Source organism: Anopheles funestus, chromosome 3RL (genome assembly GCF_943734845.2).
Source record: "Anopheles funestus chromosome 3RL, idAnoFuneDA-416_04, whole genome shotgun sequence".
Taxonomy (NCBI): Eukaryota; Metazoa; Arthropoda; class Insecta; order Diptera; family Culicidae; genus Anopheles; species Anopheles funestus.
Window position 1 is genome coordinate 70712843 of NC_064599.1, and position 15658 is coordinate 70728500.

A 15658-nucleotide genomic window follows, 5' to 3' on the forward strand; every position below is an offset into this window, starting at 1 on the left:
ATTGTCTTATTTGCTCGAAACAATTCAACAGACAATAATAACTATTTTCATTGCCAGACAAAACTAAAGCACCTTTAATTGTTTCCATAGTAGAAACGCTAGTTGTGATTGCGAGAAACAAACAAATTAGTTTCACATTCATAACAATCTGAATCATTGATGAGAACTGGCCGCACATGCACAGGCACCTTACAAACATCAGCATTTAATCATGCTCATTAGTGTTGCCATTCTCGTCGAACCTGTCTGGTGAGTAGGGTGTTAACATAAAAAAAAACAAACACACACAGATCCCAACGCATCTCGTAATAATGGCAACACACCTTATCGCACGTATAGCACTGTCACTCATTCGCTATGTTATGGATTTTATTGACGCGGATCACATATAACACAAAGATGGTGGAGTAGACACTCGTACCTCACTCAACCACATGACTGCTGGCAAACTTAGAACAATCCAGCCTTATTCTGGAAGTAACACTCCGTCACTTTATAGGCGGTTTCACACGCATCCGCCTCCTGGAAGTTGCAGTTTTTAATCAGTGATTCAATGCGCTCCAGTGGCATAAACTTGGACAACTGCTCCGTGATCGTCTTCTCCTGCAGCTGACCATCTTTATCCATGAAGCCTGTTTTTTCGAAGAAACATTTCACCAAACACTGGGCGGGAGGGTTGTCTGTTAGAACTGGTGTAAAACAGCTTTATGAGGCGTAGAGTCTTACCTTAATTTTATTTCCATTCGTATCCAGGTCGCTAGTGGAGAGTGAAGCAAGCGAGTCCAGCTTGAGTCCGCTCTGAATTAAGCACTCCAGTGCGAATGCTTCCCCGTTGGCAATTTTGCTAACATCTTCCAGATTTGGAGGACCCTTTCGGACATTAAAAACAAATCATTGAAATCAGAACTAGTTTAATAAGAATTCTTCCCCACAAGACTGCTTACTGTTGCTGGTTCTGCCCCGTGGACGAGTGCATCCAAGCACATCACACTTAACACACTAGCAAACACTAAGAACTTCATCGTAACGCACCTGTTGCTGGAGTATCGTTCGGCCATGCATCTCTGGTGTATTTTTATACTTCAGCCCCCGCCCTGCTAAGAAACCTTGAGCGAGAGACATTCGAGTTTTCTTTCTCACCACACTACACTATCAAACAATAGAACTCGAGAACTTATTCTAGTGCAGCAATACCTTTGCTTGGGTGGTCGAACGTAGCAAGCTGGAGAGTAGCCTTCCGATCAAGTGTCGGTGGGAGGTGCATCATCATTTGCATTGGAAGTGGCCTACGAAAGCTTGTTTCACGGTGCAACAAAAGGGGATTTTCTCCCAGTTGTGCGAGGGAGATAAGAAAAAAAAAGTAAACCAGATTAATCATCAATGGAGGAGAAATAAATATTTTAAAATCTTATCTTTCATTGTTCCGAGTGTGTCTGGAATAAAGTGGAGTTATATCCGGAACTGAGTTATTTTTAATGATTGTAAAAGGGGTGAGTTGGGAAATGTGGAAAAGTTTCAACATTGACCCTGTTTATAATCATTGCAAATATTTTAAAACCCCCTTTCGTAAATAACTGAGACTTTTGCTATTAAACTTCCGGATCTTGATTAATTACTTAATCCAAATACACAAAACACAGAGCAGAAGCTCTTGCGAAGATTAAAACAAATATGTTGGATGTTTTTAGACCAGATCTGGCACTTTCAATCAAATACGTATCATGTACATAAACAATCTCCATGGGACGTCCCAAAATGAAAGTTATCTTTTGCATCTGGACTCAACATTCCCAAAAGTAAACTTTCCCATATAGTGCGATGCATCAGCGAGGTTCTTGGTATGTTACATCGTTGCACAATGGTTTACCTTCCAAAGTCGAAGGTGATGATTAGAACGGTGCTCTTCTAACGTCCATTTCCGAAATTAGCACTCACTGGTGAGCCAAATGCGTTGTGTAACTCGCCGTACCAAGGATGGTGAGTGGTTTCATCTTGGTTGTTAAAATATTTACTCAACTGCCTTGGATCTTGGTTTGGAAATTGGTACTGAACAGCGCTCTTAGCTGTCATCTGGAATACATCATCCATGGGGGCGTGTGATGGCAAGTTTCGGCATGTTTCTGGCCTCTTGACATCCAACATCGAGTGGACGTTCTGGGCAGTCATATAAACTTACCCGTGGTTGAAGACTTTCCATAATCGACCAAAGGATTTAAACGAAAACCAAACGACGACCAAGTGGGCAAGCTTGCTGAAGTAGTGAGTGTTGACTTTCCCTCCGGATCTCAGTCACAAGTCAGCGAAAGATCCGAATCCTTTCGCCGGGACAGGAACTTGCTATTTTGACGCTCCTTTCTAGTAATCAACGTATCTGGCCCGTTTAGACGCGTCATGCTGGAAAGGTCACATCCAACCGTGACATGGAGTAAGCGTTTTATCTTGATGAAATATATACATACATATTGCGACAAGTCGTTGAGGCCTTAATGGAAATCGTTCCGATTCTGAGCTCCGAAAAGTAAATAGTGATGCGGTATAATGCTACATGTTGCTGCACGATTTGCATTTCGATCTGGGTCGGTGGATCAGTTAAGGTCAGTTTTGGCACCATGACGAAGGGACAGGAAAATGGCATAATTAATCAATTCAGACGAAAGGTAAATTAAACGAAACACGACAAGTCTAATTCAATCCGGTCTTTCCGGTTTTGGACCGTGGGGCCGAGCCCAGCAGGCCGAACCCAAGCAACGGACTCATCAACCGGTTACTTGTATCTTCATCATGCTGTACGCTGATGACGGGCAGGTGAATCGCTTTTCGGATGGGTTGGGGCCTGACATCGGTAGACATCGGTTGGCCACAGCCGTCACCCATGGGCTGCCTGGCGCTCGTTTGAGGTTATGTTTGCCGGTATGTGCTTCACCTCAGCCAAAAGGTAGTTCGGTGGTAAGAATCAATGAGATCGTTTGGTGGTTTGTGAGAAAGGAACACCCTCCACGCAGGAAGGGTGGGGTTGATCGTTTTCCGCTCGACGGTGGCGACATCTGATGACAAATGATGTGCCATTTACAAATTGATTCGAATGGAATTAATTTTGCAATTTTCCAGTAGCCTCCACATGGTCCGGTTCCGGTGATCGATTAGAAGGCAGCAGACATTTGATGACACACGGAAGACGGGGGGGAAAAGGTCTACTGTATGGACTGTAGATAATGGTGCAAACCCGGCCCGAGGTGGGGTTCGGTTGATTAAGGTTCAGTTTTATGTGTGTGTGTCTGTGCCTTTCCCATCCGAATGTAAGGGATGGATGTATGGGGTACGACATTATTGGTTGTTGCTTTCCCGGAAGCACCGATTAGGAAGTATCTAGTCGATAAACGGATAGAGATTATCGCATCCGAATAGTGTATCAAAATTAGGGACAAACGGATAGAATGAACGATTTAAAAAAAATATTGTTTAAATTGTAATTAAAGCTTATTCATTTTTGTAAATTGTTAGTAATAACTGTCAAAAATTTACTTAGAAGTTCAAATTTCAATATAATAACAAAATATCTGCACACAACTTAAAGAATCTTCAAAAAATCTCCAATTTTGACCCAAAATCTCATTTATAGATAAATATGCAACCCAGATTACTTCTTCGAAATGGACAGGAAGTCAGAGGTCCACATTCCAAATGGACATCAGAATCGTTCGACTATCAGGTAATAGAACACTACGGCAAAAGAAACAAAAAATCTCATTGATCCCCTTTCTCACGAAAGAACAACACTGAGGCCGTTTTTTGTGGTCACCCAACCCAGCTTCAGAGTTGGTTGATTAGTTTCTTATCGGTGCCTGATGTCACGACAACAATGTTGAAATATTCTCGTCCTTGATTGATGGGAAGGTTCTGGTATTGGTATCGGGTTTGGGATGTTTTTTTTTGCTCTTTTCTCCTTCTGTCAGTAGCACATCTATCGCATTGCAGAAATGGGATTTGGTTTGTGCAAACTGTTTGCCGTTGATGGTTCACCAAGTTGAAAGGGAAAACATCGAAAGCCGAAAAAGGAAAATTATTCTCAAAAAATGTAAAACATGAAATGATGCTTCGGAATGAAGATTCGAGTTGGAAGTGACTTCCGGCAAACCGATCCGAATGGATGCCTTCTTGATTGAACGGAATTGACAGGTTTGCTTGTTTTTTTTGTTTGTTTGGGGAATGCTAATTAAGGCAATGGAAGTTTTTGTGGTTGGGAAGAGGAGTTTAGGGTTTACATCCTATCGTTACAGAACGAAACATGTGTCACTCAAATTACTGTTCATGTTGTTGATTGTTTTTGCATGAGTAAGTTTTGTCCTTTTGAACTAAGTACCTTTGAACCTTTTTTTGGTCTAACAACTGTACGTCTTGTGCAGTATTTAAAAAGCCTTATTTTTCATTTATCACAAAAAGAGCTTTTAATAAATAATTTATTAACAGAAATTTTAACAAACCAAAACCGAACAATCTACAGAGAGAGAGTTGCCAATTGGACGACTTAGACGACCGCAGCCTTAGCGGCGTAGATGCACTGGTACGCCTTAAAGGCCGTCTCGCACGGGTTAGCCTCCTTGTGGTTGCACTTCTTCACCAGTCCCTCCACCTTTGCCCGATCGTGATCAACCGACAGCTTCTCGATGATGGTCTTCTCATCAAAATCGCCCTTGTCCGTCATGAAGCCGGCCTTCTCCAGGAAGCACTTGGCGAAGCACTTGGTCTTGTCGTCGGCACCGGTAAAATCACCACCCTTCAGTTTGGCCGCCGTTTCCGGCGGTACACCGGTCGACTGGACGCATTCGGCTGCATGTGCTTCGGCCTTCTTTTTCTGATCAATCGTGAGAGCCTTTTTGGAAGTGAAAGAATAAAAAGAAAAACATCGACATTGGAAAGATTGATACTCATTTCGTCCTGTTTTTGCGTTACTTACGAAAGTGCCAGCGATCAGGGCTAGGACAGCAATGGCGGCGAACGTCTTCATAGTGGGATGGTGGGTTGCGATTCCGGTAAGGAAGAATTGAAGCTTATCAGACGATTGCTGGTGGATGACTGATGCTGGAACGAAGATTTATCGTCGCTTTATATAGAACCAACACGAGCAACGCAAGACGAATGATTTACTGCGGTTCTAAACCTGACGTGCTCAAGGAGTCCGACTGCTACCGTGCCAAGGTAGCCCACCCAAGTCCCCTTAACAGACGGACCGGACGCGAAGTCACTCAACCTCGGTTGTGGCTAGTTAGCTGAGCTGTCATCAGGAAGGGAAGCTGTTGCATTTCCTCCATCACAAGTGCATAGTAGTGCACGTCGACGCAAGCGGAAGTGTACTTCCACCGCAAAACAACGGGTAGAAAACGAATAATAAGTCAACACGAAACGTTTTAGTACGCTTAGAAGCTTACATTGTACAAGGGTCAGCTGATAGAGGAGAAGCACATACAAAAAAAATAAAAAATAGATAATTAACTTACCAAAGTACAAAACCATGTACACGTACAGACGTACGGACCTTGAACTTGGACTAGTAACAAACTGTGCAGCCTTTGCTTAGAGCCGGGGCTGGTCATGCGGGTCGCGTGATTGACGCGGTTCGCCGCGAAATTCACTTTTATCGTAGGCTGGTTCGGTGGTGGAAGTGGCGCCTGCTTTTTTTTATTTTTGTTGCTTCTATTAATCTCCACCGCAACCACAGATCACCTCGCTGTAAGAGCAATTACCGTTGGTTGTTGCATAGAGACTGCAGTACACTGACTTGCGCTGACTAACATACATACATCCGGTTGGGTCGGAAATATAGTTGGGGCGTGAAAAATATTAACAAATGTTAAAGTCAGAACAACTTCAGACGGCATAGAGATGATCATTGTTTTTTGTCTTTAAATATTATCTTAAGAAGTTTTTTTTCTTTAATAAAAATTAATATTATTTTTTTTAATAAACCAAAAAGTAATACTAGATACACAAATAAGGTCACACCACTATAAGTGACAAAAAAAAATAATTAAAAATAGGAAAAAAATATACTTGTTGCTCATCCTCCTAGTAACTTATTGCATCAGCCTTAAATTTGGCTTGAGTTTCAATTTCCAAACCAAACCCAATCAATGCAGTTCAGTTCATAAGCCACAAGCGTTTTAAATTACTGTGAACCTGAAAGGAAAACCAATATCCTCGATAAACAGTTTCCAACCGCGAAAAACAAGAACCCCATTACTGTCCACTCACACCATGCATCGGTACTGTCCAACCAGCATCGTCGTGGCGCTTGCCGATCGGCGCCAAGGGAAAACCGACGAGTTTTAATTAGGGTAAGCACACGATTGAAAAAACAACCCCTTTTCCCAAATAACCGACTGCTGTTCATCATCAACCCTTTGGCATTGCAATGTTAGCACCCTCAGCCCGGTCAAATAGACTTGAAAAATGTTCACCCACCAAACCACGAATGCAGAACGACGCGGGGAACATCAATTATTGTCGCGCTGGATAATCACACAAATTATGCACAACAATAAATTGCACCCGGCGTGCACCTGATGGAGGGAAGAGGGAAGGGGATAAGAAGAGAGGGTGTTCCATGTACACGGATGGCTAAAAGTTCTAGCTTGTGTTTTTGTGCAAAACACCCCCGGAGACTGATCGATTGTTCGTGGAAGCGTGAAAATGAGAGCGTAAATTATTTAAAATCCTGGTCACGGCACCATGGTTGGCATGGATGGCCAATTGTACGATACGAACCTCAAAATTGATTGTCTGCAAAAAAGCACAGATGTTTCACGTTCCCATAGACTCCGCCAAGGGACCGCTTGTCAAGTTCAACGAGAAGTTCCCAAATTTCGATTCAATATAGGTCAACTTTAATGTACCACTATTCCCGGCGGCATATGTCCATCACCAAATTTTCCATCAACATTTTCTCCATTTTTTGCTTCCGGCATGGTGCGTTACACACGGCCAAGAATAGCATAGTTGATGGTCATTTGCAGTCATCAAGGAGAGTGTGTGACTGTGACCCAACGCCACTGCAAACCGTTCGCTTATAAATGTTTTAACGCAGCTGGAAAACGGCTTTCAGCTGGAAAGTGCATGACGATTGGAATTATATTTTCATTAGAGTGTTTTCTTTTTTTTTCTATCTCGCTTACCCTCCGCCGGCACTGGGTCAGGTATATGTCGTTCGTTAAATGTGTGTTTTAATTCTATTTTAATCTTCAAACCCTTACCACACCCACTGGAACCGGTTCGGATGACAGTGGGGTTGTGGCGTAAAGAGCGTAATTACAGCGTAGTTGCACCGTTTATCGGTTGCTAATCGTTCATCAACGATGTGACTCTAGAAGGTGGATCGTACGGAGGAAGTGTGTGCCTCGATTCTTTTTTTGATCGTTAGGAAATGAGAAAATCGTTTTCACCGAAGCAACGAATGGAAAAAAGGAAGGTGTGTGCGTGCACGCGTCTAGGTTTTCGCTGTGCGAAAATGGATCGTTTTGGAAACACTTTCTACGGGAAGGGGAGGCGTCAGTAGAAAACTCCTTTCTTTTTCCGATATCCCGTCGGGACTATTATACTTAATTGTACCATAATTTAACTGCAGCTGGAGAGATAATCATGAAAAGGGCAATTGGTTTCGACAATGAATCGTCGATTTGGCAAAGAAAAAAAAAAGGTTAAGATGGAAATGTCATGATGACGTTCGGTTCAAAATGGTAGGAAAAGCTCGGAAAGAACATAACACCGAGATAATATTCTCAACGACCTTTTTGGGCTTTTTAACATGAATGCTTAGTCTCACGAACGTATGCTTCTTCCGAATGGAGTCATCAGCAAAAGTTCATTGCACTAACCGCTTTATCAAAGTATAACAATTATAATTACCCACCAACCGTACTCGATAGCAATAAATTTTCATTAAACTTTTCTTTCATAACTTCACCGTAGTCTTGTTCGGCGATGAGTTCTTATCAAAGTTTTATGGCAGTATAAAAGTGTAGTGACATGTTCAGCAGTCCATCATAAAGCAGTTTGACTTCTGAAAGTAAAAAAACCTCAACCCCACTACAACAATGAAAACTATCGCATGTCTAGTGTTTGCCAGTGCCATCGTTGCCTCCGCCATGGTAAGTTTGCTGGTCGTACAACAATGTCTTCCCTCCGTGTTCGTCTTCTGATCAGTTGATCACCATTACCAGGCCGCCATTACCGAGGAGCAGCGTGATGCTGCTCGTCAGCTGGCGGGAAAGTGTATGCAGCAGACGGGTGCCTCGGAAGAGGAGGTGAACCGGCTCCGATCGGGTGACACAGAGAATGCCGATCGTAACACGCGCTGCTTCGTGCAGTGCTTCTTCCAGGGTGCAGGGTTCGTTGATCAGGACGGTAATGTGCAGACGGAAGAACTGACGGAAAAGCTGGCCAGTGAATATGGACAGGAAAAGGCCGACGAATTGGTCGCCCGCTGTCGCAACAATGCCGGTCCGGATGCATGCGAACGTTCGTTCCGTCTGCTGCAGTGTTACATGGAAAACCGAGCCTCGCTGATCTAGAAGTGACAACTTTCCGGCTGTTCTGAACCGAAGCTTGAAATCCCACTGTTGACAAATCTCCAATAACTTGTTCTCTCGAAAATAAACCAATAAAACGATATCTTGCACCTTGAACGAATGGGAGAAAGTTTGTCGTTTGTACTCCGGATGTCTTTTCCAGGTTTGGACTATCATGGAACGCAACTTTAAAATCTCCCGGAGAACAGGGCAGGTTTTTCGGCTTTGGGTTACTTTTCTTCGCACCAAAAAATCTTGTGGCTGCCCTCGAATGCGAACCCCCAGCTTCAGTTTAAATTTGACTATCGAAAGGTGAGTATGGAACGGTTGAATTTCGTCCGTTTGCTATCGGTGTGCCTGGTCGTGCTGCTGGTGCGAGTCTGCGTGAGTATTTCCGTTATGGAGGCAATCGGCAAGCACGTTTTTGTTGTGTCGTTCTATTTTTGCTTTCTATTGAAATAGAGTGGTCAAGATATTTTGGGATCGTATTTCCGGTGTCGCAATGAATATGATATTGAGCCGAGTGTCTTTGAGGCGTTGCGTGCCGGTGACTTCTCCGTGAGGAACTCCTTCGTGGAGGTAAGATATTGTAGGGGAAGTTGTACACCAATACAGTAATTGCTAGTATTAAAATAGCAATAATCTCATAATAATCTCATACAGTGCTTTGGTGAGTGTTTTGTGAAACGAGCCGGTTTCATGAATGATAACTTCACATTCAACCGGGACACGATCATGCGCTTCATGAATCGGTTCGTCTCGAAGGAGATTGCGGCGGGCGTGTATAAAACCTGCACCGAGAATGTGACACCGACGTACTGCGTCACGGCGTTTAATGTGTACCAGTGCATCTACGAGAATGTGTCCAAGAAGTGGGACAGCCGAAAATAGGCGGCCAAATGTGTGTGTGTGGTGCGAAAATCACGCTACTTAAATGGCTTAAATAAACCTGTTATCTGTACAGACAGTTTCGTGTCCAGTGTCGGTAGCTTCTTTCATTATGGTGGAGTGGAAAGAAAGAAACAAAATGAAATATCAGAAAGCTTTTTCAGTTGAAATTGTGCATAAAGAATTACGTATTCCAACTTTGAAGTCATCGCCATCCGATCGGTATCGGGAGCATCGGCAGAACCGTTATGTTTCCTACATTTCGCACCCGACCGTGCTACCCAATCTCAGCACAAACCGATCGCAACGGACGCGAAAAAAAGAAGAAATAAAGTGGGAAGAAGAGACAGATAAACAGAAAGAGACAGAGAGAGAGAGAGAGAGAGAGAAGGAGAGAGAGAAAGAAAAGAAAACCGGTAGTCATGGTGGCATGCTGAAACAGATTGCCCTCACGCAATGTTATGTGTGATGGCGGGATCACACGCCCGCCATGATACATTTCTAACAATCATCCCCCGACGGATGAATGAATGGAGGTCGAAAGAAAGCAAGCCCCTAGGCGTCATATGTGGTTGGCCGTTTGGTGAAGAAGATTTCCGGGTTCAGGTCCCAGTCTGCTTTGGACCACCGAACGTTGGACAGCTTGAAGTCTTGGAATAGCCGGAGCGCTTCACAACAACAAGGTTAGCGGGTCAAGGTGTCGGTAACGAGTGTGACGAATTACGCACGAAGACGTGCCGTATTTGCTAGGTGGAGAAAGTGCTAAGTGATGGGTGTTTTCGAGAGCTGGTGCTTGTTGATCGTTGCGTTCGGTGTTGTACTACTGCTAGCTGGAAGAGGCTGTGTAAGTGAGACACAACTGTGCAACTTTAATTCCTGAAGAGTTCTGGTAATGTTCTGAAGAGCGGGGTGTGTTTTCTATTTTGCAGCAAGCACAAGACTTTAAAGGTGCGATAGATCACTGCACGAAAGACTTCGACATGGATATGGACATTGTGGTGTCCCTGAAGTACGGCGATTTTACTGAGCGAGATGCACTTATTGAGGTAGCTGGAGGCGGTTTGATCGAGTTTTAGGAATTCGGAATATCTGATGACTTTGTCCCTTATTCTCTAATTACAGTGTTTTACCGAATGTTTGATGAAGAAGTCAGGCTTCATGTACGACGACTATACGTACAACAAAACGCTGATCATCGGTTTTGCCGGTCGGTATCTAGAACCGGAGGGGGTACGTCACCGACCAAAACTGCTTCTTTTTGTCCATCTCGCTTCTTATGTTTGTGCTCTGTATTTTTTTTACCTTTCCGAACTACACAGGCACAAGCAGTGTACGATAACTGCATCGATCGCTTCGGTCAGACGGTGTGCGTTACGGGGTTCGAGATGTACCAGTGCATCCACGAAACGGCCGTCTCCGAGTGGGTCTCGAGCAACTTCTAGCGGCAGCTACTTGAAAGCAACCGGAAGATCATGGCCATGGTCATCGTTCCAATTCGCCCTCCTTCCCAGCGCGTCTTGCACGAGCGTGGTTGCATCGATGCTCGGACGCATCTGATTACCGTGTACAGTTGAAGCTTTTTTTTGTATGTTTAGTTATATTTGATTGTAAGATGAATCGCTTGTTTCGCAATCCCCCAACATCCCCATGCTAGGTTTTTAAGTGCAACGTGAAACCAAAAAGAATGACTTTTGACTATTTCATCGTTAAATAAAGCCGGATCATTAGATCGACCGCAGTGTAATTGAACGGCTATTGGATACGGGGGGTTTTTTTTTCTTCAACCTGACGATGGGTTACAATTTTTCATGCAAAAATTGGTAAGACACAGACTTCCAACCGGACAGCACAAACTGCGTCACGCTGTGTTGTGGGGCACGCGGGTAGGAAAATGTATCTAAATACGCTAATAACAACAACGAACCGCGACGATCATCGCATGCAAGATCTTCCACCGGCTAACCGAATGTAGTTGAAGGTCGTTCTGGTGGTCTGGTCGATGTGATGCGCAGATAGTAATTATTTGCCCACCATTCGATGTGTATGATTGTGCTTTACGGTTCGAGAACGAAGCGTTACATTAGTTTTAGTGTTTGGCCAGCTATACCGGCACCGAGGCCTATAAAAGGGGTCTTGAGATGGTTCGGAAGGCATTAGTTCGTGTTAGACACTTCCATAAAGATGAAGCTACTGTTGGTTCCCGTTCTGCTTGCTGTTTGCGTCGGTGCTCAGGTATGTTGAAAATGGTTGGATCGGTGTATAGAAATGGAAGCAGATTTCCAAAAAATGTGTAATCTTCTCCTGTGACAGCCGCTAACCGACGAGCAGATGAAGAAGGCGGAAGGGTTCGCGCTCGGTTGCTTGGCACAGCATAAAAGCCTGAACCAGGAACATCTGGTACTACTCCGGGACGGTGACTTCTCGAAGGTGGACGGTGAGACGAAGTGTTTCCTGCGCTGCTTCCTGCAGCAGGCCAACTTCATGGATGCGTCCGGCAAGTTGCAGAATGACTACGCCATCGAGCGGCTTTCGTTGAATCGCGAAAAGTCGAAGGTGGAAGCGTTGGTGAAGAAGTGTAGTGCCGAGGTGGAGGACAGCTGCGAGACGGCATTCCGCGCGGTGGAATGTTACCATCGGGAGAAGGCATCGCTGCTGTGATATCGATGGCGCAAGAACGATCGTCAGCTTACGATGGATGGACCGTGATACGGAAAGTTGTGTGTCACAATCCATTCCGACAGTTTGTGCATGTGATTAAATGTGATTTTTAAACAATGCTTTATTGCTATTTCTTGGTAGAATGTTCTCACTTACCGGAAGGATATTTGGTTAGTGTTCGCGGATAGGAGCAAAGTTGTGTCTCTCATTATGCGCACAAACATCCTGCGTTGCAGGAGTTGTGAATTCCGTTGCACAATGTAGCTATTTCCGCTACGGACAAGTCAATCTGTGCGCCATATGCATAGAGCTCCAGGAAATTCCCCCAAGCTGTTGTCGTGTTATGTCGGTCAAGATGGGTTTTCCTGTGACTTTCTGATTCCGTTTCCGAGTGCGTCCAAAGAACACAATCATCACAAATACCAATTTCTCGAAAGTCTGTCTTTATCCGAGGGCATGTTACCAACATCAAAGAACCGTTCCTGTAGCGCATTAAGGTTACGCAGCGGAAAATGAAGAACCGTCCGGTGTGGACTATCGCTACACAGGAACCAAAAGCAAACAGAGATGCGGAAAAAAAGTCTCCCACCAGAATGACAAACTTAAGTAAGTTATCAATTACCGGGAAAGATTTCCTTACTTTTTTGCAAAAAGCTGTCCCATTCGTCCAGTTGTGTTACTGGGCGTGGATAGATTTTCTTTTCTTTGTACCCCACAGTTGCCTTCCGACTGTACAAAGAAACCACTTCAGTGCGAAATATGGTTGTAATTTTTCTTCCGCCTTCTTTTCACTATTGTCACAGTTGCCCCAGGTTTTTGCAGATAATCTCACAATGTGGCCACTATGGAAGGGAATGAAGATTTACCTCCGTTGCTTGAAGGTACTACATGAACAATGGACATTCAATTATTCGCCCACAGTGGACGTCAAGTGTTAATGTTTTTTTTCTGTTATTGTTATTGTACTGGATGAAATTCTAGTTTTTCTTTTGTATGTTACTGTGTTGTGCATTGTAAATAATGCTTCCATTACCGAATGTCCTGCGGTGTAGTTCTAGAGCGATGATGATAATGATGATGATGTGTTTCTTTCGAACGATCTTTTTCCAGCTACAATTGGTTAATGATTTAGACAAATGCCTACCGGGAAAGAAAAAGCTACAGGAAAGCTACAGGAATGCCATTTTATCATGCCTTTGTCCACATCAGAACTTGTCATTCGTCTGTGTGCAAGACAAGGGAATTCTCGAAAGGAAACAAAACGCAATAAATCAGCCACCAAACGAACCGTTGCCGTAGGCAATGAGAGTAAATATTCGCATGGCTGACAAAACGTTAGCATAGTAATTGGATAGTTTCCACCAGGTTCTTTCAGCTACGAGGTGGAAAAGATAAACGCCGAAAAATAATCCCCAGAAACAAATTAAAACCCTTAAAAGCCAGTGCGATGTGGAGCCTTTGCCACTGACCTTAACAAACGTGGACAACCGAGACGTTGCAGGTTGCATCAAAGTGTTTCTGGATATCTTTTTTTTGGATTTTGGTTTTTGCTACAGTGAGTTGAAGGTGAAGAAGCAGCCTAATGCCGGCCCGTCTTGAGGGAGTTGTCATCGGGAGAAAGTAATTTCACGGTCAGCAATTTTCTAATCTATTTACTTCACCGGGTTGTTTGGAGAAATGGGAGAGATGGAGGTGTGAAAGTGGTTGTTTTTCCGATCCTAATGGACATCCTGTCGTTCGTCACGAATTTTTTTCTCGTTCTTGGTGAAGAAATTTAAGAAACAATAGCTTTAACTCGACTTGAAGTCATTACCAATTGAAAACTTAAAGCCATGAAAGATACTTAAGTATTTAAAGGATGTACTAACGCCACAAAAGTAATGAAGATAATGCTGATTGGCTTAAGCTGATGTGGAATTGTGCGAACAATCAAGCACATGGTGGGTCTCTTCGCTAAAAGCTTAACCTTGAATCAGCTGTTGAAATCCCGAGTCCATGCCGAGATCGCGAGGGACATCGAATCGTTATGCACGTCTTGCTTGCTGTTGCAAATGCACTTAAGCTTTTCTTGTTGCCTTCTACTCCCAGGACGGTTAGAATAGAAGGAACATCATACAATCCCATTCTGCAGCTAGATCCATCCGGATTATGAAGGTGCAGCGAGGGTGACTACCGTACGACGTTCGGTTTCGACATGTCATCAGGACCAATTCGGAGTCATCTCGTTTTCTTGGAGATGCATCGTCAGTGCAAATAAATCACAATTCTTTCTCTCTCGTTCTCGCTCTCTTATTGTGTGTCTCTCTCTCTCCGTCTCGTCTCGTCTCGGAGCTTGAGTCGGACTTGAAAAGACGGGAAGAAACGAACCGGATGAGTAAAGTTGCGGACATTCAGGATCTTCAGCTCAGTACTTTATTAAATTTTGATAAATCGATTGTGAAGCAGCAAGCAACTCCTATGGTGCTGTGGTGCAGCCGGTACCGGTATCGGTGTTGTAAATCTGATTTACAAGAGCGCTGCAGTAACCTGGGAATGCCGCAATCAAGGCAACATTTGAGCATTACAGCTCAATTCGGTGTTTCCGAGCCGGGTACTACGTGAGGCGGAAGATGGCGTAGACGGGGCGTCATGAACGAGGGCTTAGAACCTTAACCGATGTGTTGCCGACGGATGGCTGGGAGTGATCTTTTTTGTGTGTATTGCATAGTAACATCGGTCTCGAGGTTTGGATTGAAATTGCAGAAATTTGTTGGACGTGTGTGTGTGAGAAGGTGGGTCGAAATTGGAACAAATCACCAATATCGACAGCTGATGCGGTTGGAGACGATGGATAATCCGGGTACGTGGTAGTACGGGGTTTGTCGATATTGCAGATATCAGGTTATTAGGGTGAAAGTCAACTGTACGTTGTACTAGATTTTATTGGGCTATCGAATGTTTCACCTCCACAAATGTGATACCGATTGCAGTTTGGTGAACGAGCGGTACACTTTCGTACTGGGCAATTTAAAACGATTTTGATTGGATTGCCTGGACCGATTATAATCTTGTTTCATTTATTGATCGGATTGTTTGCTGCACAGATGGAATATGTTGGGAAGTATTTAGATGCAGCACAAAACTATAACATTTGATTTGTTTGATTTTATTAAGAGTTGCAATGATGCGCTTTACTAGAAACATTTCAATAGTAGCCGGAATTATTCCATTAGGTTAGTAATTACAATTAATTCGAATAGAGTTATACTTAATTAGAATTTGTTCTGGAGCAAAATAATTAAAAATAAAACTCCTGAATGTATGCACTATACATACGAAAATGTATTTTTAATTATTGTTTTTGTTTGAGTTTTTGGTAAGGAAATAGTTTAAGTATTAAAAACAAATTGTTCTCAATAAGGCCAGGCTGTTCTACACGAATATAAAAAACAAATTATTTGTTGCATGCGTAATTCTCTTTCGTTTTGGTATAGATTTATGTCCAATAAATAATTAATACTCCTGAATTTATGCAAATTGTATGTAAAAACAATTTTCTTTTCAAGTACAAT

General features: G+C 43.4%; 5 protein-coding genes across 6 annotated transcripts; 4 read left to right on the forward strand and 1 right to left on the reverse strand.

Moving 5' to 3' along the window:
- Positions 1–351: 351 nt before the first annotated feature.
- Positions 352–5099, reverse strand: LOC125769548 (uncharacterized). Its single transcript, XM_049438281.1, has 5 exons — positions 4955–5099; positions 4527–4870; positions 945–1080; positions 727–870; positions 352–663 (listed from the first exon to the last, which is right to left on the reverse strand). The coding sequence occupies exons 1-5, from the start codon at positions 5003–5005 to the stop codon at positions 451–453; spliced, it is 888 nt and encodes a 295-aa protein (XP_049294238.1). The 5' UTR covers positions 5006–5099; the 3' UTR covers positions 352–450.
- A 2783-nt stretch (positions 5100–7882) lies between these two features.
- On the forward strand, positions 7883–8678 carry LOC125769828 (general odorant-binding protein 56d-like). Its single transcript, XM_049438715.1, has 2 exons — positions 7883–8141; positions 8214–8678. Exons 1-2 carry the CDS (start codon positions 8088–8090, stop codon positions 8562–8564), a joined length of 405 nt encoding a protein of 134 aa, XP_049294672.1. The 5' UTR covers positions 7883–8087; the 3' UTR covers positions 8565–8678.
- A 123-nt stretch (positions 8679–8801) lies between these two features.
- On the forward strand, positions 8802–9839 carry LOC125769826 (uncharacterized). Its single transcript, XM_049438711.1, has 3 exons — positions 8802–8945; positions 9024–9140; positions 9225–9839. Exons 1-3 carry the CDS (start codon positions 8880–8882, stop codon positions 9450–9452), a joined length of 411 nt encoding a protein of 136 aa, XP_049294668.1. The 5' UTR covers positions 8802–8879; the 3' UTR covers positions 9453–9839.
- Positions 9840–9875: 36 nt separating this feature from the next.
- On the forward strand, positions 9876–11366 carry LOC125769825 (uncharacterized). The gene is made up of 4 exons (XM_049438710.1): positions 9876–10293; positions 10379–10495; positions 10572–10679; positions 10769–11366. Exons 1-4 carry the CDS (start codon positions 10219–10221, stop codon positions 10889–10891), a joined length of 423 nt encoding a protein of 140 aa, XP_049294667.1. The 5' UTR covers positions 9876–10218; the 3' UTR covers positions 10892–11366.
- A 201-nt stretch (positions 11367–11567) lies between these two features.
- Positions 11568–13441, forward strand: LOC125769829 (general odorant-binding protein 56d-like). Of its 2 annotated transcripts, XR_007419108.1 has the most exons (3): positions 11568–11681; positions 11760–12713; positions 12911–13441. XR_007419108.1 is itself a non-coding variant. In XM_049438716.1 (2 exons), the coding sequence occupies exons 1-2, from the start codon at positions 11631–11633 to the stop codon at positions 12105–12107; spliced, it is 399 nt and encodes a 132-aa protein (XP_049294673.1). In that variant the 5' UTR covers positions 11568–11630; the 3' UTR covers positions 12108–13441. The 2 variants fall into 2 exon arrangements, 1 of the variants encoding a protein (XP_049294673.1); XM_049438716.1 differs by having other exon boundaries at positions 11760–13441.
- The last annotated feature ends 2217 nt before the right edge of the window (positions 13442–15658 follow it).